We start from the raw sequence: 14683 nt of genomic DNA on the forward strand, positions 1-14683 counted from the left end.
ACACCTGTATGGACACGTAGGAGAGAGGGGGGTACACCTGTATGGACAGGTAGGAGGGGGGGTACACCTGTATGGACAGGTAGGAGAGGGGGGGTACACCTGTATGGACAGGTAGGAGAGAGGGGAGTACACCTGTATGGAGAGGTAGGAGGGGGGGTACACCTGTATGGACAGGTAAGAGAGACGGGGTACACCTGTATGGACAGGTAAGAGAGGGGGGGTACACCTGTATGGACAGGTAAGAGAGGAGGGGTACACCTGTATGAACAGATGGGGGTGGGGTACACCTGAGGTGTGAGAAGGTCAGGTCTCTGTGCAGGTCTGAACGTGGGGGTCAGGGGTCACGGTGACGTACCTGCACAGTGCATGCCAGACAGGAAGTAGCTGATACCAACAGGAGCCAGCTCCACATAGGCTGGGGAAGCAGAACACACACATGCCACAGGTTGTGATAGCCATGAAAGTTCTGGGGATGAGTGATCTGAAGACCTGATGGTTTTGAGGTTGTGAAGGTTCAAAAGTTCTTTTTAGGTGCTGAAGATTCAGAAGTTTCTGAAGTTCTGAATGTGCTGGGTTTCTCAGAGTTCTGAAGTTCTTAGGGTTCTGAGGTTGAGGTTCCAAATGGTTCTGAAAGCTTTGAAAGACCTGAGGTTCTGAGGTTCTGACATTGGAGGAGGATGAGGCTAATCCCAATCCCTTCCCTCTCCACTCCGTACTGTGTGTGTGAGCGAGTGTGTGTCATGGGACGGTGTCCCATTAGGGTCAGGTTCTAGTGTGAAACCAGGCTGCTGGTCTGATGGAGGAACATTTGTCTGAAAGTATTTTATAAATGAGAACACTGCTTTGTCTCTCCCTCGATCCTCTCTCTCTCATTTCTCTCTATATATGTATGTGTCTCTTTATCCGTTTGACTGGCAGGTTGAGTGACTGGTTAACTGGCTGTTGGACTGGTTTATTGACTGGTTGACTGGGTAACTGACTGGCTGGCAGGCTGTTTGACTGGTTAACTGTCTCTCCCCCCATTCTCTCCATCCCACCTCTCCTCCCCTCTTCTCCTTTTTGCTCTTCTAATCTTCTCACCTCAGCTTTTCTGGTCCCCTTCTTGCCTTCCCTTTTTTCTCCTTCCTCTCCTCACCTTCCCTCAACGAGCAGTTAGGGAATCGAGCTAGTAATCTGAAGGTTGCCAGTTTGATTCCCGGCCGTGCCAAATGACGTTGTGTCCTTGGGCAAGGCACTTTACCCTACTTGCCTCGGGTAAAATGTCCCTGTACTTACTGTAAGTCGCTCTGGATAAGAGCGTCTGCTAAATGACTAAATGTATCCCCTCTCTCTTCCCCTCTTCCTGTTATACTTCTACCCTCCTGCTCATCCATATTCCATCAGTCGACCCAGACAGAGCCCATCTCCAGCCCCAGCAAACACACACACACCCACACACAACACACAGAGACAGAGCTCCAGCCCCAGCAGCATCAATATTACATCCTACTGGTAGCCGCTCTGCCTGCACACTCACACACACACAAATGTTTACTTTGCAAGACTGTGGTTTAAAATGCGTATATTAAATAACTTTGGTGTGTGTCTATCACGCTACTGGGTTACAGTTTAGATCCCAAAGTCTGCTAACCCTGTTAAAATGACTACAAACTTGTGGAGCACATACACAAACACTCATACACGCACACACACATACACACAGACTCTTTGGTAATGGTGGGCTCTGGGGCTGACCTGGGGTGTAGGAGTGGAGCCGCAGCTGTTGCTGGGAGCAAGGGAAGGACCCTAGGGGGTGTTCTGCAATGTGTGTGTGTGTACGTGTGTGTGTGTGTGTGTGTGTGTGCGAGCGAACGAACGTGTGTATGTGTGTGTGAGCGTGTGTGTGTGTATTCATGCATGTGTGTGTATGCGTGTGTGTTTCTGTGTGTGCACTGAGCATCATTTCCCATCAGCCAGGGTTGTTACATTTTTTCCTGGTTCCCCTTAGATCACCTACCATATGGTCCTCTCTCTCTCTCACACACACACACACACACACACAAACACACACAAGAGCAGTCCGGAGCAGGGAAGATAGTACATGTTGACAGCTTTATGTCCTCATCCATCTGACTGAGACATTACCTACATCACTGACCAGGGAGTAGCCACACTGCAGTGCAGGGCTAGAGTTTGAAACAAGTGCCCCCGCAAAAAAAAGCTAGAAAGCCCAGCAGCTGGGGCGTGTCAGGCACGGGTTTATGTTCTGCTGCGTTCCCTTTCATTTCTACCTGGACCAAACCATTTGTCTCTTACAAACTCTCACCTTCATGGATAATTATCTCTGCTCTCTCCCTGTGTTTCTCTCACCTTGCAGAGGAGAAGGTGGGAGAGGGGATAAAAGCATAGAGGAGGAGAGTGTAGGAAGCGAGTAGAAGGGAAGAGAATAGGGAAAAGGAGAGAAGGAGAGGAGGGAAAACGATGGAGGAGGGGGGGAAATGAGAGGAGGGGAGACAAGGAGGGGAGGAGAGGAAGGAGAGAAAAGGGAAGGCAAGAAGGGGACCAGAAAAGCTGAGGTGAGAAGATTAGAAGAGCAAAAAGGAGAAGAGAGGAGGAGAGAAAGAAGAACAGAGGAGGAGATGAAATGAAAGGAGGGAGGAGAGGGAAGAGTGGGAGAGGGGGGAAAAGGAAAGGAGATATGTTTTGAATATTAAAGCAAGACACACATGTGTTACAGCACATATACATGGGTTACATATCTTTTATTATGTTGTATGTTTGTGACAGCCAAGCTGGAAAGCTGGTGCGCACTCAAAATGAAATCTAACGCATCCAATGGCGAAGTGGAGCTGTGACATCAGACCACACCTGAATTATATTAATGATTTACTTTCAGAGGGATTTGTGGGTTTTCTTTAGAATGTTTGGTAAAACGAACCTGAGCTGTATACCTCCAATCTGGAAGAAAGTTGACGCAAAGAGAAGTGTCTGGTCGTTCCTGTCCTAAAGGAACAACTGCAAAAATTGGTGCCAAAACCAGGGATAACGGAACTGTTTACATGGCCGTGGAAGGGAAAAGTTATTGAAAGTTTGCAAGAACAAAGAAGACAATGGATATACTGGTGCATCTTAAGCCTGGTTTATGCTTCGATGTCAAACTCGTCTGCGTGGGGTTTGCGGACGCCACAGAGAGCCGCACAGCAAGGTCGCACAGCAAGGTCGCACAGCAAGATCGCACCAGCTAAAACATCTCAAAGCGCGCAGTTACGCGTACGCAGAGCCGCAAAAACAATGATTAGTCGGATGGCAGAGGGAGGAGTTACACAGTCAAGTCAAGTCAGTTTATTTATAGAGCACATTTAAAAACAGCCAATGCCGACCAAAGTGCTGTACAAAATCATCAAATAGGGCAAAACAACAATAAGTAGGAACAACAGACAAACAACACCAGTACAATAAGCACCCTAAACTGACTCGAAAGCCAAAGAATACAAATATGTTTTAAGACGAGACTTAAATGTCTCGGTGATGGGGGGATGACCTGATAAAAATTGGCAGTTTATTCCACAGAGTAGGGGCTACAGCTGAAAAGGCACGATCAACCTTTTATTTTTATCCGAGTCTGTGGAATGGCTTGGGGCCTGGAAGTGTGATACAGCATAAGAAGATCTGAAATATACAATGGAGCCAATCCATGTAAAGCTTTAAAAACAAGTAATAACACCTTAAAATCAATTCTACTATATTTGACTGGCAACCAGTGAAGAGAGGCCAATATCGGGGATATATGGTCCCTCTTCCTGGTACCAGTCACAATTCTAGCAGCCGCATTCTTGACAAGCTGCAGGCGTGATAATGATGATTGACAAATGCCATAATTGTCATATCCCTGGCCTGGACCTGCCCTTTTCGTTTTCTGTCTGTCTGTTCTTTCTCTGTCGGTCCCTTTTAGATTTCCAATTACAGGCTCCTGCATTCCTGTCCACACACTCCGTCTATTAACCAATCACATCTGCGGCTCATCAACTCATCTGGATATTAACACCGGTTCCACATCCACTCTTCGCCAGTTCAACGTCGCTATTAGCTCACGTTAGTCGGCTCCTGTCTGTATTCCGAAAGAGATTTAGATAATCGAATTCCTGTCAGTAACCTTGTTTTCTGTATGTTTTAGACGCGATCCCTACCTCTGCCAACTCCAGTTCTGACCAGTATCATCCGACCAGTCTCATCCATCCATCATCCCCCCCGGATTCTCCGCTACGACCAGCCCCTGCCTATTATTATTCTACAAATAAACACTGTTAACCTATTCCGTGTTCTGAGTCTTGCGTTTGGGTCTACCTACCAGCCAGCCATCGGGACAATAATACAGAGAATTATAATAATGAATTCGAGACGATATACGTGCATGAATAACAATTTCCAAGTCCTTGAAAGAGAGGAAAGATTTGAGTTTTGCAATAGTCCTTAAATGAAAGAAACTACCTTTGACAACAGAATTAATTTGTTTGTCAAATTTTAGTGCTGAATCAAAGGTAACACCCACATTGGTGGACAAGGGCCCCATTAAAAAAAAAATATCATCAATTGATCTGGGGGTACCAAATACAATCATTTCCATCTTACTCTCATTAAGTTGGAAAAGTTTTTAGCCATCCAGTACTTGATATATTTAAGGCAATCAAAAAGGGACACCAGAGATTTGGTATCACCTGGTTTTAATGGTAAGTATAACTGTGTATCATCAGCATAACAGTGATATGGTATATTATGTTTACGGCGAATGGAGCCCAGAGGGAGCATATACAAAGAAAATAGAATTGGACCCAGGATTGAACCTTGTGGTACTCCACATGTAATCGCTGCCAAAGAGGAGGAAATATTTACAATATTAACAGAAAAGGTTCGATCTTCCAAATAAGAGTGGAACCACTGTAGAGCCACACTATGGATACCAACCCATTGCTGGAGGCGATCCATGAAGATAGCATGATCACAGAGTTAGGATTTCCAGCAACATTTTAAATGCATCTCTTCATCCATGTTTGCATCTGCCGAACAAGTACACTGTATTCTCCCTTATCTGCTCGAGCCATATTCAAAAGCCTTGTTGCGTCTTCTGTCTCTGTTTCTAAAATGTAATCAAATGCTTCCAACTCATCGTCCATCTCCTCCTCATACAGTTTCACTGGTTCTCTAAGACGCGTAATACCAGAAAGTTTCTTTGCGTCTTTCCTCATATAGCTAGGTAGCTATAGATAGTAGATAGATAGCTACCTAGCTATATTGGGGATGATGCAAAAATATTCTGACATAAATGCCCACATGATCAAATTGTTGAATTTCAACCCTGTAAGCAGCACTAGTGACATCAGGGCACTCAGACAACTGTGATGACAGCTTGGCCTCCATGGGAGTGGTGTCCGACACCTTGGTTCCTGATGATAAGACGCAAGAGTTTAGTAAACAAATTGAAGAAGACGATGTCTGGAAAGTGGAGGACTTGATGACTTACATCCTACAAGTAAGCAGACTGCAGCGAGTGCACTGCCAGTACAAGGGCCAAGGATAGCGCTAAAGAACACACCAAATGGGAGAAGCACAGCGTATCAGCACTGCGCAGAGGAATGGCCAGTATGCCGTTAGCTGCCACTCTCTCTCTTACATTTACATTTAGTCATTTAGCAGCAGTGTTGGGGGGTTACAAAGTAACGTGGAGCTTCAAGTCCCTTCCTTTTGGCAGCTAACTTTCGAAAGCATCTAAAAAAATAGTATAAGTATCCAGAAGTTACATCTACTCTGAATGAGTACCTGTACGTAGATGACCTGATATGCGGTACATAGAATGCACAATCCGCAGTAAACTTCCAGCAAAAACCCATGAAGACGAAAGAGATACTCCAAGATGCAGGAATGAATCGGAGTGGACAACAAACTCACACGAACTAAAGTATTTATGGAGGGAAAACACAGAAGCTGTTAATGTTGAAATAAAGAATCAAAACATTGTACTCAAAGTTCTTGGACTGTCATGGCGAACTGAGCCAGAGGATTTCGTATTTGACCTGAGTAATCTACTTGAATTCTTACTGGTAAAAAAAAAAGACGAAAAGGAGCATGTTGCAATCAGAAGCTTGTATTTTCTTGAGCATCTCTTCCAATGAATAAGGGGACATGGATTAGAATGGGACGAGGAGCTACCAGACAATCTACACGGTCAATGGCAGCAATGGTGTGCACAAGCAATGGCTGCCAAGCATCAGAACACCGTCAATACACAGAAAATATGACTTCGCAATCGGTACAGAGGGTGTAACAACAGAACTTCATGTATGCACAGACGCCAGCAATAATGCAGTATGTCTACATGCTCACCATCTCAGCAGACGGTGTGTGTGCAGTTAGTCTTGTAGCATCAAAGACCAGAGTGGCCTCCTAAAATCACCTTGCCCAGATTCGAGTTTTTAGGAGTTCTTATTCCTATAAGAACTCCATATACAGCACCCGCTGCCATATTTCTGCCCTTAAAAACCGCAAGGTTTTTATATATGTGATGACTGTGATATCATTAGTGTAAACTAGCTAACCCCTCTCTCTCTTAAAAAACGGCTAACTATTCAAACGGAAAGTCAACTTTTCCTTTAATTTTTACTTATTACAACCTCAATCAGTCTTAACACAAGCCTCACACAATGTCTTTGTTTTACATTCAGTTGAGTATCGGTGTAAAGGGATTTCAAAATCATTTAATTCCAAACGCATTTTGAGTTTAGTTGTGCCTAACACAACAACCCAACTATTTAGCTAACTAGCTAACTTTAACTCACTACGACCACAGCAGTTGGTCGCCTCGATACACAACAAACTGTCAAACCGATTACATAAAGATGTGTTTTATGGCAAAAAATACCATCATTAATATACCTGTATATTCTTGTGTTTAACTTTACTTGAGCTTGATGAAGTGTTAGCTGCAAATACGTGTATATTTGGACGGCTGGCATTGTTTGCCCTCCCTGGAGAATGGCACAAATCCACAATCTCCTCCTCTCTGGGTTTTCTTCATCGGACGAAATTCTAAAGAAACACAGCCCAGGCTTGTCTCCTCTTCGATTACTGCATCTGATAGAACAACTATCCGGAATTTTGGCAACACAAAGGCAACAGACTCCAAGAAAATGTATGACTTTATAAAGGGTGGCGGGCAGCGGAAAGTCTTTTTTGCCCTTCAAGGGGGCGTGCCCCTTGTAACGTGACGTCACGTGAAAACTATGAATTGAATTCTAATTCATGGGGTAGACTGGTCCACAATTGCTAATAGACGTCAAGGATGAAACTGAAAATAAACATGAAGTAAGGCAAAACTTCCTGAATACACAACAAGCATTGTCAACTGAGGAAATCCATGCTTCTGAATGATACTGGATACAAGTAACCCAAATTCAACACTTCTGCCATGAAATAGAGCAAATAACGAAGGGAAAAGAAATTAGTCAACCATTGAAAATCAAAGCACTAAGTCCCTTTCTTGACGAAGAAGGAATATTGTGAATAGGAGGTAGAGTACAAATGACTTCCTGGAGTTTTGAGCAAAAACATCCTTGTATTCTCCCAGCTAAAGCCAATTTTTCTGAATTACAGGTAAAGACACGAAGACAAAGAAAGAAAAGTGTATGGTCAATCATGTCCTTTTGGAACAACTGCAAAACATGCAGCAAATACTTGATGGTGTAACACCAGTAATGAAGGAATCAAAAGTAAGCCTGCTAAAGTGTGCTTTGCTGAGAGTAGGAACAGACTGGTCACATCACTGAGACTGAGGGCCTCATGTACTAACGCTTTTGCGCCCACTTCAGGCGTATTTGTTTCGCAATTTGCGCGTAAAAGCATGGCGAGGTATGTACAAACATGCCGCACTGAGGTAAAAGCGCAGACTGCCTGTCGCGGGAACTGAAAATGGCAAATTGCGCTTTTCCGTGTCATGCATATGCATTCACGGGAGGGTCAAGGCGAAAGTGGGAGTTTCCCATAAAGAGATGGGAGGGGATGCGTAAAGTGCGCCTAATTAGTGAGTCAGGTGAGTCAGGTGGCTGAGCGGTGAGGGAATCGGGCTAGTAATCCGAAGGTTGCCAGTTCGATTCCCGGTCAAGCCAACTGACGTTGTGTCCTTGGGCAAGGCACTTCACCCTACTTGCCTCGGGGGAATGTCCCTGTACTTACTGTAAGTCGCTCTGGATAAGAGCGTCTGCTAAATGACTAAATGTAAATGTAATTATGTATTCTGCGGTATGTACAAAACCCGCTTGTGAAAGCGCAACTCTATTTTGCGGTGAAAATTCTCCGCCTGCTAAAAGCAGACGTAAACCAGGATGTGCATATGCCTCCTAGTGAAATGGCAGCCGTAACCCGAGCAAGACGAAGACATAGGCAAAATAATTGTTGCCACAAGGATCACACTTTTTGAGTTGAGTGAACACAAAATCATTACGCGTTACAGATTAAGCAGCCATGCAAAATTACAGTTACTGGAAGAAATCAAAGATTACATCGAATCTCCGACTCAGCGTTCACATTCCATTCCAGCAGTTGTTAAACTCTTCGCTACATTACAAATATTGGCATCAGGATCACTTCAAACAGTCATTGCTGTTTTGACTTTGGTGGCTGATCCATGATAGAGAAAGAAGGAGGCCCATTCAATTGCGCGTTTAAATGCTCGCAATGTACGGTATAGTGGGCGGAGAAAGGCGCTGATTACCTGATGACCTGCAGGTTTCGTAAATACGACGTAAACTGAAGTATCACAGCCTGCGCAATCTGCGGGTTGGCCATGGCGCTAATAACGCTACGTTTGCGAATGTACGTACATTCGCAGAGTCTTCAGTCTCCAACATAACAATAACATGAATCTGCTACATGCTACAATCTAAATCACGTGAGAGAGGGAGACAGAAAGAGAAAGAGAGAGAGAGAGTGAGAGAGAGGGAGGGAGACAGAGCGAGGGGGTGAATGGAGAGATGATTCACTTCATCTGCTTCAACATGAGTCATATAACTTGGGGGGAGTGAGAGAGAGAGAAATAATTCCCTTAATCTGCTACAATATGAGTCATGTAACTTGGGGGGGGGGGAGAGAGCATGAAAGGGATAAAAAGAGAGAAAGACCACTCTCCTAACAATACTATGTGAACAACGCTACATTTTTACCATTATGTTTGAATGTTTCTGATTGGATTCCTTTTGGGTTTTAACGGTTTCACAGCATGAGGTCAGCATGAGTTTAGACCTGCTGGAGGAAACTGGGAGCAGAGCTGTCCTCCAGCCCTCCAGTCCCCCAGCCTTCCAGTCACCCAGCCCTCCAGTCCCCCAGCCCTTCAGTCACCCATACCCCCAGCACTTCAGTCCTCCAGCCACCCAGTCCCACAGCCCTTCAGTGCCCCAGCCATTCAGTCCCCCAGTATCCCATTCCTACAGTCACCCAGTGCCCCAGCCCTCCAGTCCCCCAGCCCTCCAGTCCCCCAGCCCTTCAATCACCCAGTCCCCCAGCACCCCAGTCCTCCAGTCACCCAGTGCCCCAGCCCTCCAGTCCCCACGCCTTTCAGTCCCCCAGTCTTCCAGTCCCCCAGCCTTCCAGTCCCCCAGCCCTACTAGTCACTTTACACACTGTCACTTTCAGCTACTTGTTGCACTATCAGCAATATTGCACTATTGTACTTCACTTGTCTTAGGTTAGCATAGGTTTATAAGGTTAGTATAGGTTATTATGTGTATTATGTGTATTTAGAGGTTTAGTATACTGTATTGAATATTGTATATTATTTGTATATTAGGAGGTTTACTATATTTTAGCTTATCATAGATGTAATCTATGTTCTGTGTATTTATGTTATGTTATGCCAGGTTGCTTTGCGTTGTCTTGTCCTAAGAATTTCAGTGTCCAGTCTGACCCTGTGTTGTTCTGTGCATCTGACAATAAAATACTTGAACTTCAGTCCCCCAGTCCTTCAATCACCCAGTGCCCCAGCCCTCCAGTCCCCCAGCCCCCCAGGACCCCAGTCCCCCAGTCCTTCAGTCACCCAGTGCCCCAGCCCTCGAGTCACCCAACCATCCAGTCCCCCAGCCATTCAGTCCTCCAGCCCTCCAGTCACCCACCCCTCCAGTCCCCCAGCCCTCCAGTCCCCCAGCCCTCCAGTCCCTCAGCCCTCCAGTCCCCCAGCCCTCCAGTCCCCCAGCCCTCCAGTCCCCCAGCCCTCCAGCCCCTCAGCCCTCCAGTCCCCCAGCCCTCCAGCCCCTCAGCCCTCCAGCTCCCAGTCCACCAGCCCTCCAGTCATCCAGTCCCCCAGTCCTCCAGTCCCCCAGTCCTCCTTTCCCCCAGTCCTCCAGTCCCCCAGTCCTCCTTTCCCCCAGTCCTCCAGTCCCCCAGTCCTCCTTTCCCCCAGTCCTCCAGCTCCCAGTCCTCCAGCCCTCCAGTCATCCAGTCCCCCAGTCCTCCTTTCCCCCAGTCCTCCAGTCCCCCAGCCCTTCAAGATGGAGACAGAAGAACAGCTGCTACAGCTTTTGTTCAACTGGTCTTTGATATGAAGGCTGACAGCTTGGTGGTCATTGGTTCACACCAGCACCACAGCACCAGACTTCAGAGGAACATACTGGGTCAGGTAGAGACTTGGATACGTCTAATCTAGACTGGAAGGTTGTGATCCCTACACTCTTATCTTCACCCGCAGTCTGGCTGGTATTCATATTTTAATATATTATTACATAGTTTGTAATCTGTGTGTGTGTGTGTATGAGAGAGAGAGACGAGAATAATGTGTGTGATGTGTGTGTGTAGTCGACAGATAAGTGTGCTGGTGTGAGAGCATAGAATGTGTGAGTATGTGTTTTATGTGTGTGTAATGTGTGTGTATGATGATGCAGCTTATCTCTGCTCTCCCAGATACTAATAAAGCCAGCAGCCATCTGACAGTGTGTCCTTCAGCCCAACTCCACCCTGTTTGATCTGACTGCCCAAAGCACACACACACACAAACACGTACTGACAGATATATATACACCAGTAATTATGCAGCCTGCCTGCCTGCGTCTGTCTGCCTATCTGTCTGTGTGTTTGCCAGTCTGGGGGGGGGGGGGGTGGTGGTATCTCACCTTGTCGTACGTACTCCTGATGCTGGTGTTGAACCAGCTGAGCCACGCAGCCTCCATATCTCAGGGGGGGTTGGGGGCCGGTGTGGGAGTGGGGGCCTGGGTAGGGGCCGGGGTGGGGGCGCTCGAGGGCACGCAGGGTCTCACTGGTGCTGTACGACATTTGACCCCCACACACACCCTCCTCATCATGTTCCACACAGGAAGTGGCGTGATGGTACTCCTTCCTGTACATGTCACTGCGAGACAGCGAGCGATGGCGCCTGTCCTTCAGGTCCATCTCCACGGCAACCGGGGGGGGGGGATGCTTAGCTGTGATTGGTTGAGGACAGGTTCAGACTGTTGCCTAGAGAGGGGCTGGGGGAGAGAGAGAGATAGAGAGACAAAAAAAGGAAAGATAGAAGGGGCAAGAGTGAGAGAGAAGTAAAGAGAGGCAAGAGACGGGGAGTGAGAGGGAGAGAGGAGACAGACAAGGAGAGAGAGCGAGAGAGAGAGAGAGAGAGAGAGAGAGAGAGAGAGAGAGAGAGAGAGAGAGAGAGAGAGAGAGAGAGAGAGAGAGAGAGAGAGAGAGAGAGAGAGAGAGAGAGAGGGAGGGATAGAGAGCAAAGGAAGGGGAGAAGGAGAGAGAGGTGAGAGGGGGAGACAGAGGGAAGGAGAATGAGAGAGAGGGAAGGAAAGGAAGAGAGGGGAAAGAAAGAATCAGAGACCGAAGGAGAGAGAGAGAGGGAGAAAGAGAGTTTGTAAGTACATGCACTTCTGTGGGAAAGTTTAAGAGAAGCTATTAAACCTAAAAGACAGAAGTGTGACGCAGTTCAACAGTTCAAACACACAAACAAAAAACAACAGCATTGGTTTCAGCTTAGTATGCGTTCAATGCTTCCATGTTTAGTCGAAAACATTTCTTGACTACATTAAGATGAACATTTAAATCCATGTCTGGTCGTTTAGCCGTTCCAGTGAGAGAAGGTTCCAGACTTCCTGCTGTGATTTTGTTAACTCAGTGTGGATCTGCACAGACGTTGGTCTACTACACACACACGCGCGCGTACACAGGCACACATGAAAGCACACACTCACACACATATATATATACACACACACACACAGATGGATGCGGACATGTACTCTATCTCACACACACTCTCTCACAGACACACACTCTCTTTCTCTCTTTCTCACACACACACCGTCCCACACAACACCTGTGAGATCTCTCTTTCTAGGCAGCTCTCAATCTCAATTCCTGCTCCCCCATCCTCCTCATTCTCCTCCAGCCCCCCTCCTCTTACTTTTCCTCCTCCTCCACCACCACCTCCTCCTGCCCCATCATGCCCCCTCTTCCTCCACCTCCTGCCCCCCTCCTCTTACTCTTCCTCCTCCTCCACCACCTCCTCCTGCCCCCTCCTCCTCTTGCCCCCCCCCCCCCCCCCTCTTGACCACAGCATGTGTTGAGGGTGGTTCTGTCCTCTGTGAACCCTGGAGAGGATCTGGGGGGTATTCCAGGTAGCGGGTTTAACAAACTCTGAGCCTAACCCTGAACTCTGAGTTGAGTTACTTTAAAATTGGAAACTCTGAAAACTCGTTTCAGAAAAGCTGATTTGAATTTGTTAACTCAACTCGGAGTACGTCAACTCTGAGTTAAGCGCGCGCATGAGAACTATTAAAAGCCAACATCAATGGAGCTCTGATACTGGGATCAACCATGGCACCCAGCAACAAAAAACCTTGTCCTACTTCACCACACTTCAGATATAAGTTTTATTTCGTGTTCAATCTGAGCACATATTACGGAGAAAAAGCAACACGGCTGTAGCAGCGTATACAATTGGCGTGGGAGACAAACTGCCAAGTCAATGCATACATTTGATGTAATAGCCAGTCCATACCGTTAATATTACAGAAGACAAAGTGGGAGACTTAATAAAATAGCATGTTCAATGTTATATTAAATATAAAAACATACTACAAACAGGTAAGACATATTTTGCTTAAGCTATACGCTTGTGATTGTAGCCTCGAAGTCACCTTGGTTTTAATCATATATCGACATGATACAAAGTAAATATCAATTGGTGCCTATTTCAACTTGTAATAGCAGTTTCCCCCAACATAAAGCTTTTCAAATCAAATCAAATTGTATTTGTATAGCCCTTTTTACACGCAAGCATGTCGAGGGGTTCACATACGCCCATTGTGTGGAATTGTCAGTTACACTGACATTATGAGAATAATGAATATAAAAAACGATTTGCACATTCTGATCCTGTTGAACAGAGCATGGATGCAGTATACAGTGATATGTTCATTTAATGGTAGGTGAATTCTGCATGTGGAACTGTGAAATGTAATGCAATCCCATGTATTCCCAGTTACAAGTAAATGAGTTGTACAAATTGCACCTCATGAAGAATTGCCAAAAACTGACCAAGAGATGGTGTAGGCCTACTTAGGGTAGAAGAATAAAGGATAATTTACTGGAACACCAGTTACAGGAGGATGCATGTAACAGGTGATGTTAATTGTAGAAACAATAATCTATATCAATATTAATTGTTGAATTTGCTGAATTTCTATTTTGACCAAGAGATGGTGTAATTAGGGCAGAAGAATAAAGGCTGATCTTGTAAGGCTATCAACCTGCCCCCACCTCTCATATGGTAAAATATGGAGTTACTGGATGGAGTCTCAACTTGATGGCTCTCACACATCATTGTGTAACTTACTGTGGCATTGCTAGTCATGTTGATAAGTAAGGGTCAATATTGTGGTGTTATTATTTGTTTTGGGTATAAAAGGAATTGTGAAGCATCTGTGGATTCTTGATCTCCTGAGACCTTCTCCTCAGCTCTGGCTTGTCCTACTCCTTCTTCCTCACCTCTTGCTTTCTATCTCTAGTTTACAATAATCATGGTAGAGTAGGTAAGAGTTAACCTTCATTGATTTCATTCATTTGCAATATGATTAAATTATTATATTATTGAACCTTACTTTGACCATTCTTGCTCTGATTTAACCCATAGAGTCGAATAACTGTAATTCCATTGGTATTGGCATTATTTGGTTAATGTTAATACACTGTTCAGTTTCCCATCTTCCTTCAAACCATAGGGGAATTAGTTTCAGTTGTTTGGCCAATATTGACCCCCTACAATGTTGAAATAGATTTGCTGAAACACCAGTTACAGGATGGTACATGGTCACAGGTGAATCATGTAAATTATAGGAACAATAGCCAATAAACATACTCATTGTTAGATTTCTATTTGTAGGCAATGAAGAAGACTAAATACAATTTCAATTATTTGTCTTTATTTCAGTGCCAAAAAGCATTTGGTCAGTTCTGAGTGCATGTCCACAGCAAGTAACATTAGCGATGTTGGCCTAAGGGCTGACAATGTTGCTAAAATACATTACAGATTGTGACGGGAAACGGTAACGTTAACCTAGGTATTCATCAGGGAAAAAAGCACATCGAATCGCAGTCTTAAAATCCTCTCCCGGCGTATAACTAAGCGAATTACATTTTGTTCGAGATCGGTTGGCTGAACCAGGAAAGGATA

At 45.5% G+C, this 14683-nt stretch overlaps 1 protein-coding gene across 1 annotated transcript in view; it reads right to left on the reverse strand.

Annotated features, from left to right (window-relative positions):
• The window catches only part of tenm2b (teneurin transmembrane protein 2b), a 125322-nt gene extending 113919 nt beyond the window's left edge, over positions 1-11403 (reverse strand). Inside the window, exons 1-2 of the mRNA XM_067229340.1 lie at positions 11127-11403; positions 371-415 (exon numbers count right to left, since the gene is read on the reverse strand). Of these exons, the coding sequence (XP_067085441.1) occupies positions 371-415; positions 11127-11403 (322 nt within the window). The remainder of the gene's footprint in view (positions 1-370; positions 416-11126) is intronic.
• Between the last annotated feature and the right edge of the window lie 3280 nt (positions 11404-14683).

Source organism: Osmerus mordax, chromosome 25 (genome assembly GCF_038355195.1).
Source record: "Osmerus mordax isolate fOsmMor3 chromosome 25, fOsmMor3.pri, whole genome shotgun sequence".
NCBI classification, from domain to species: Eukaryota; Metazoa; Chordata; class Actinopteri; order Osmeriformes; family Osmeridae; genus Osmerus; species Osmerus mordax.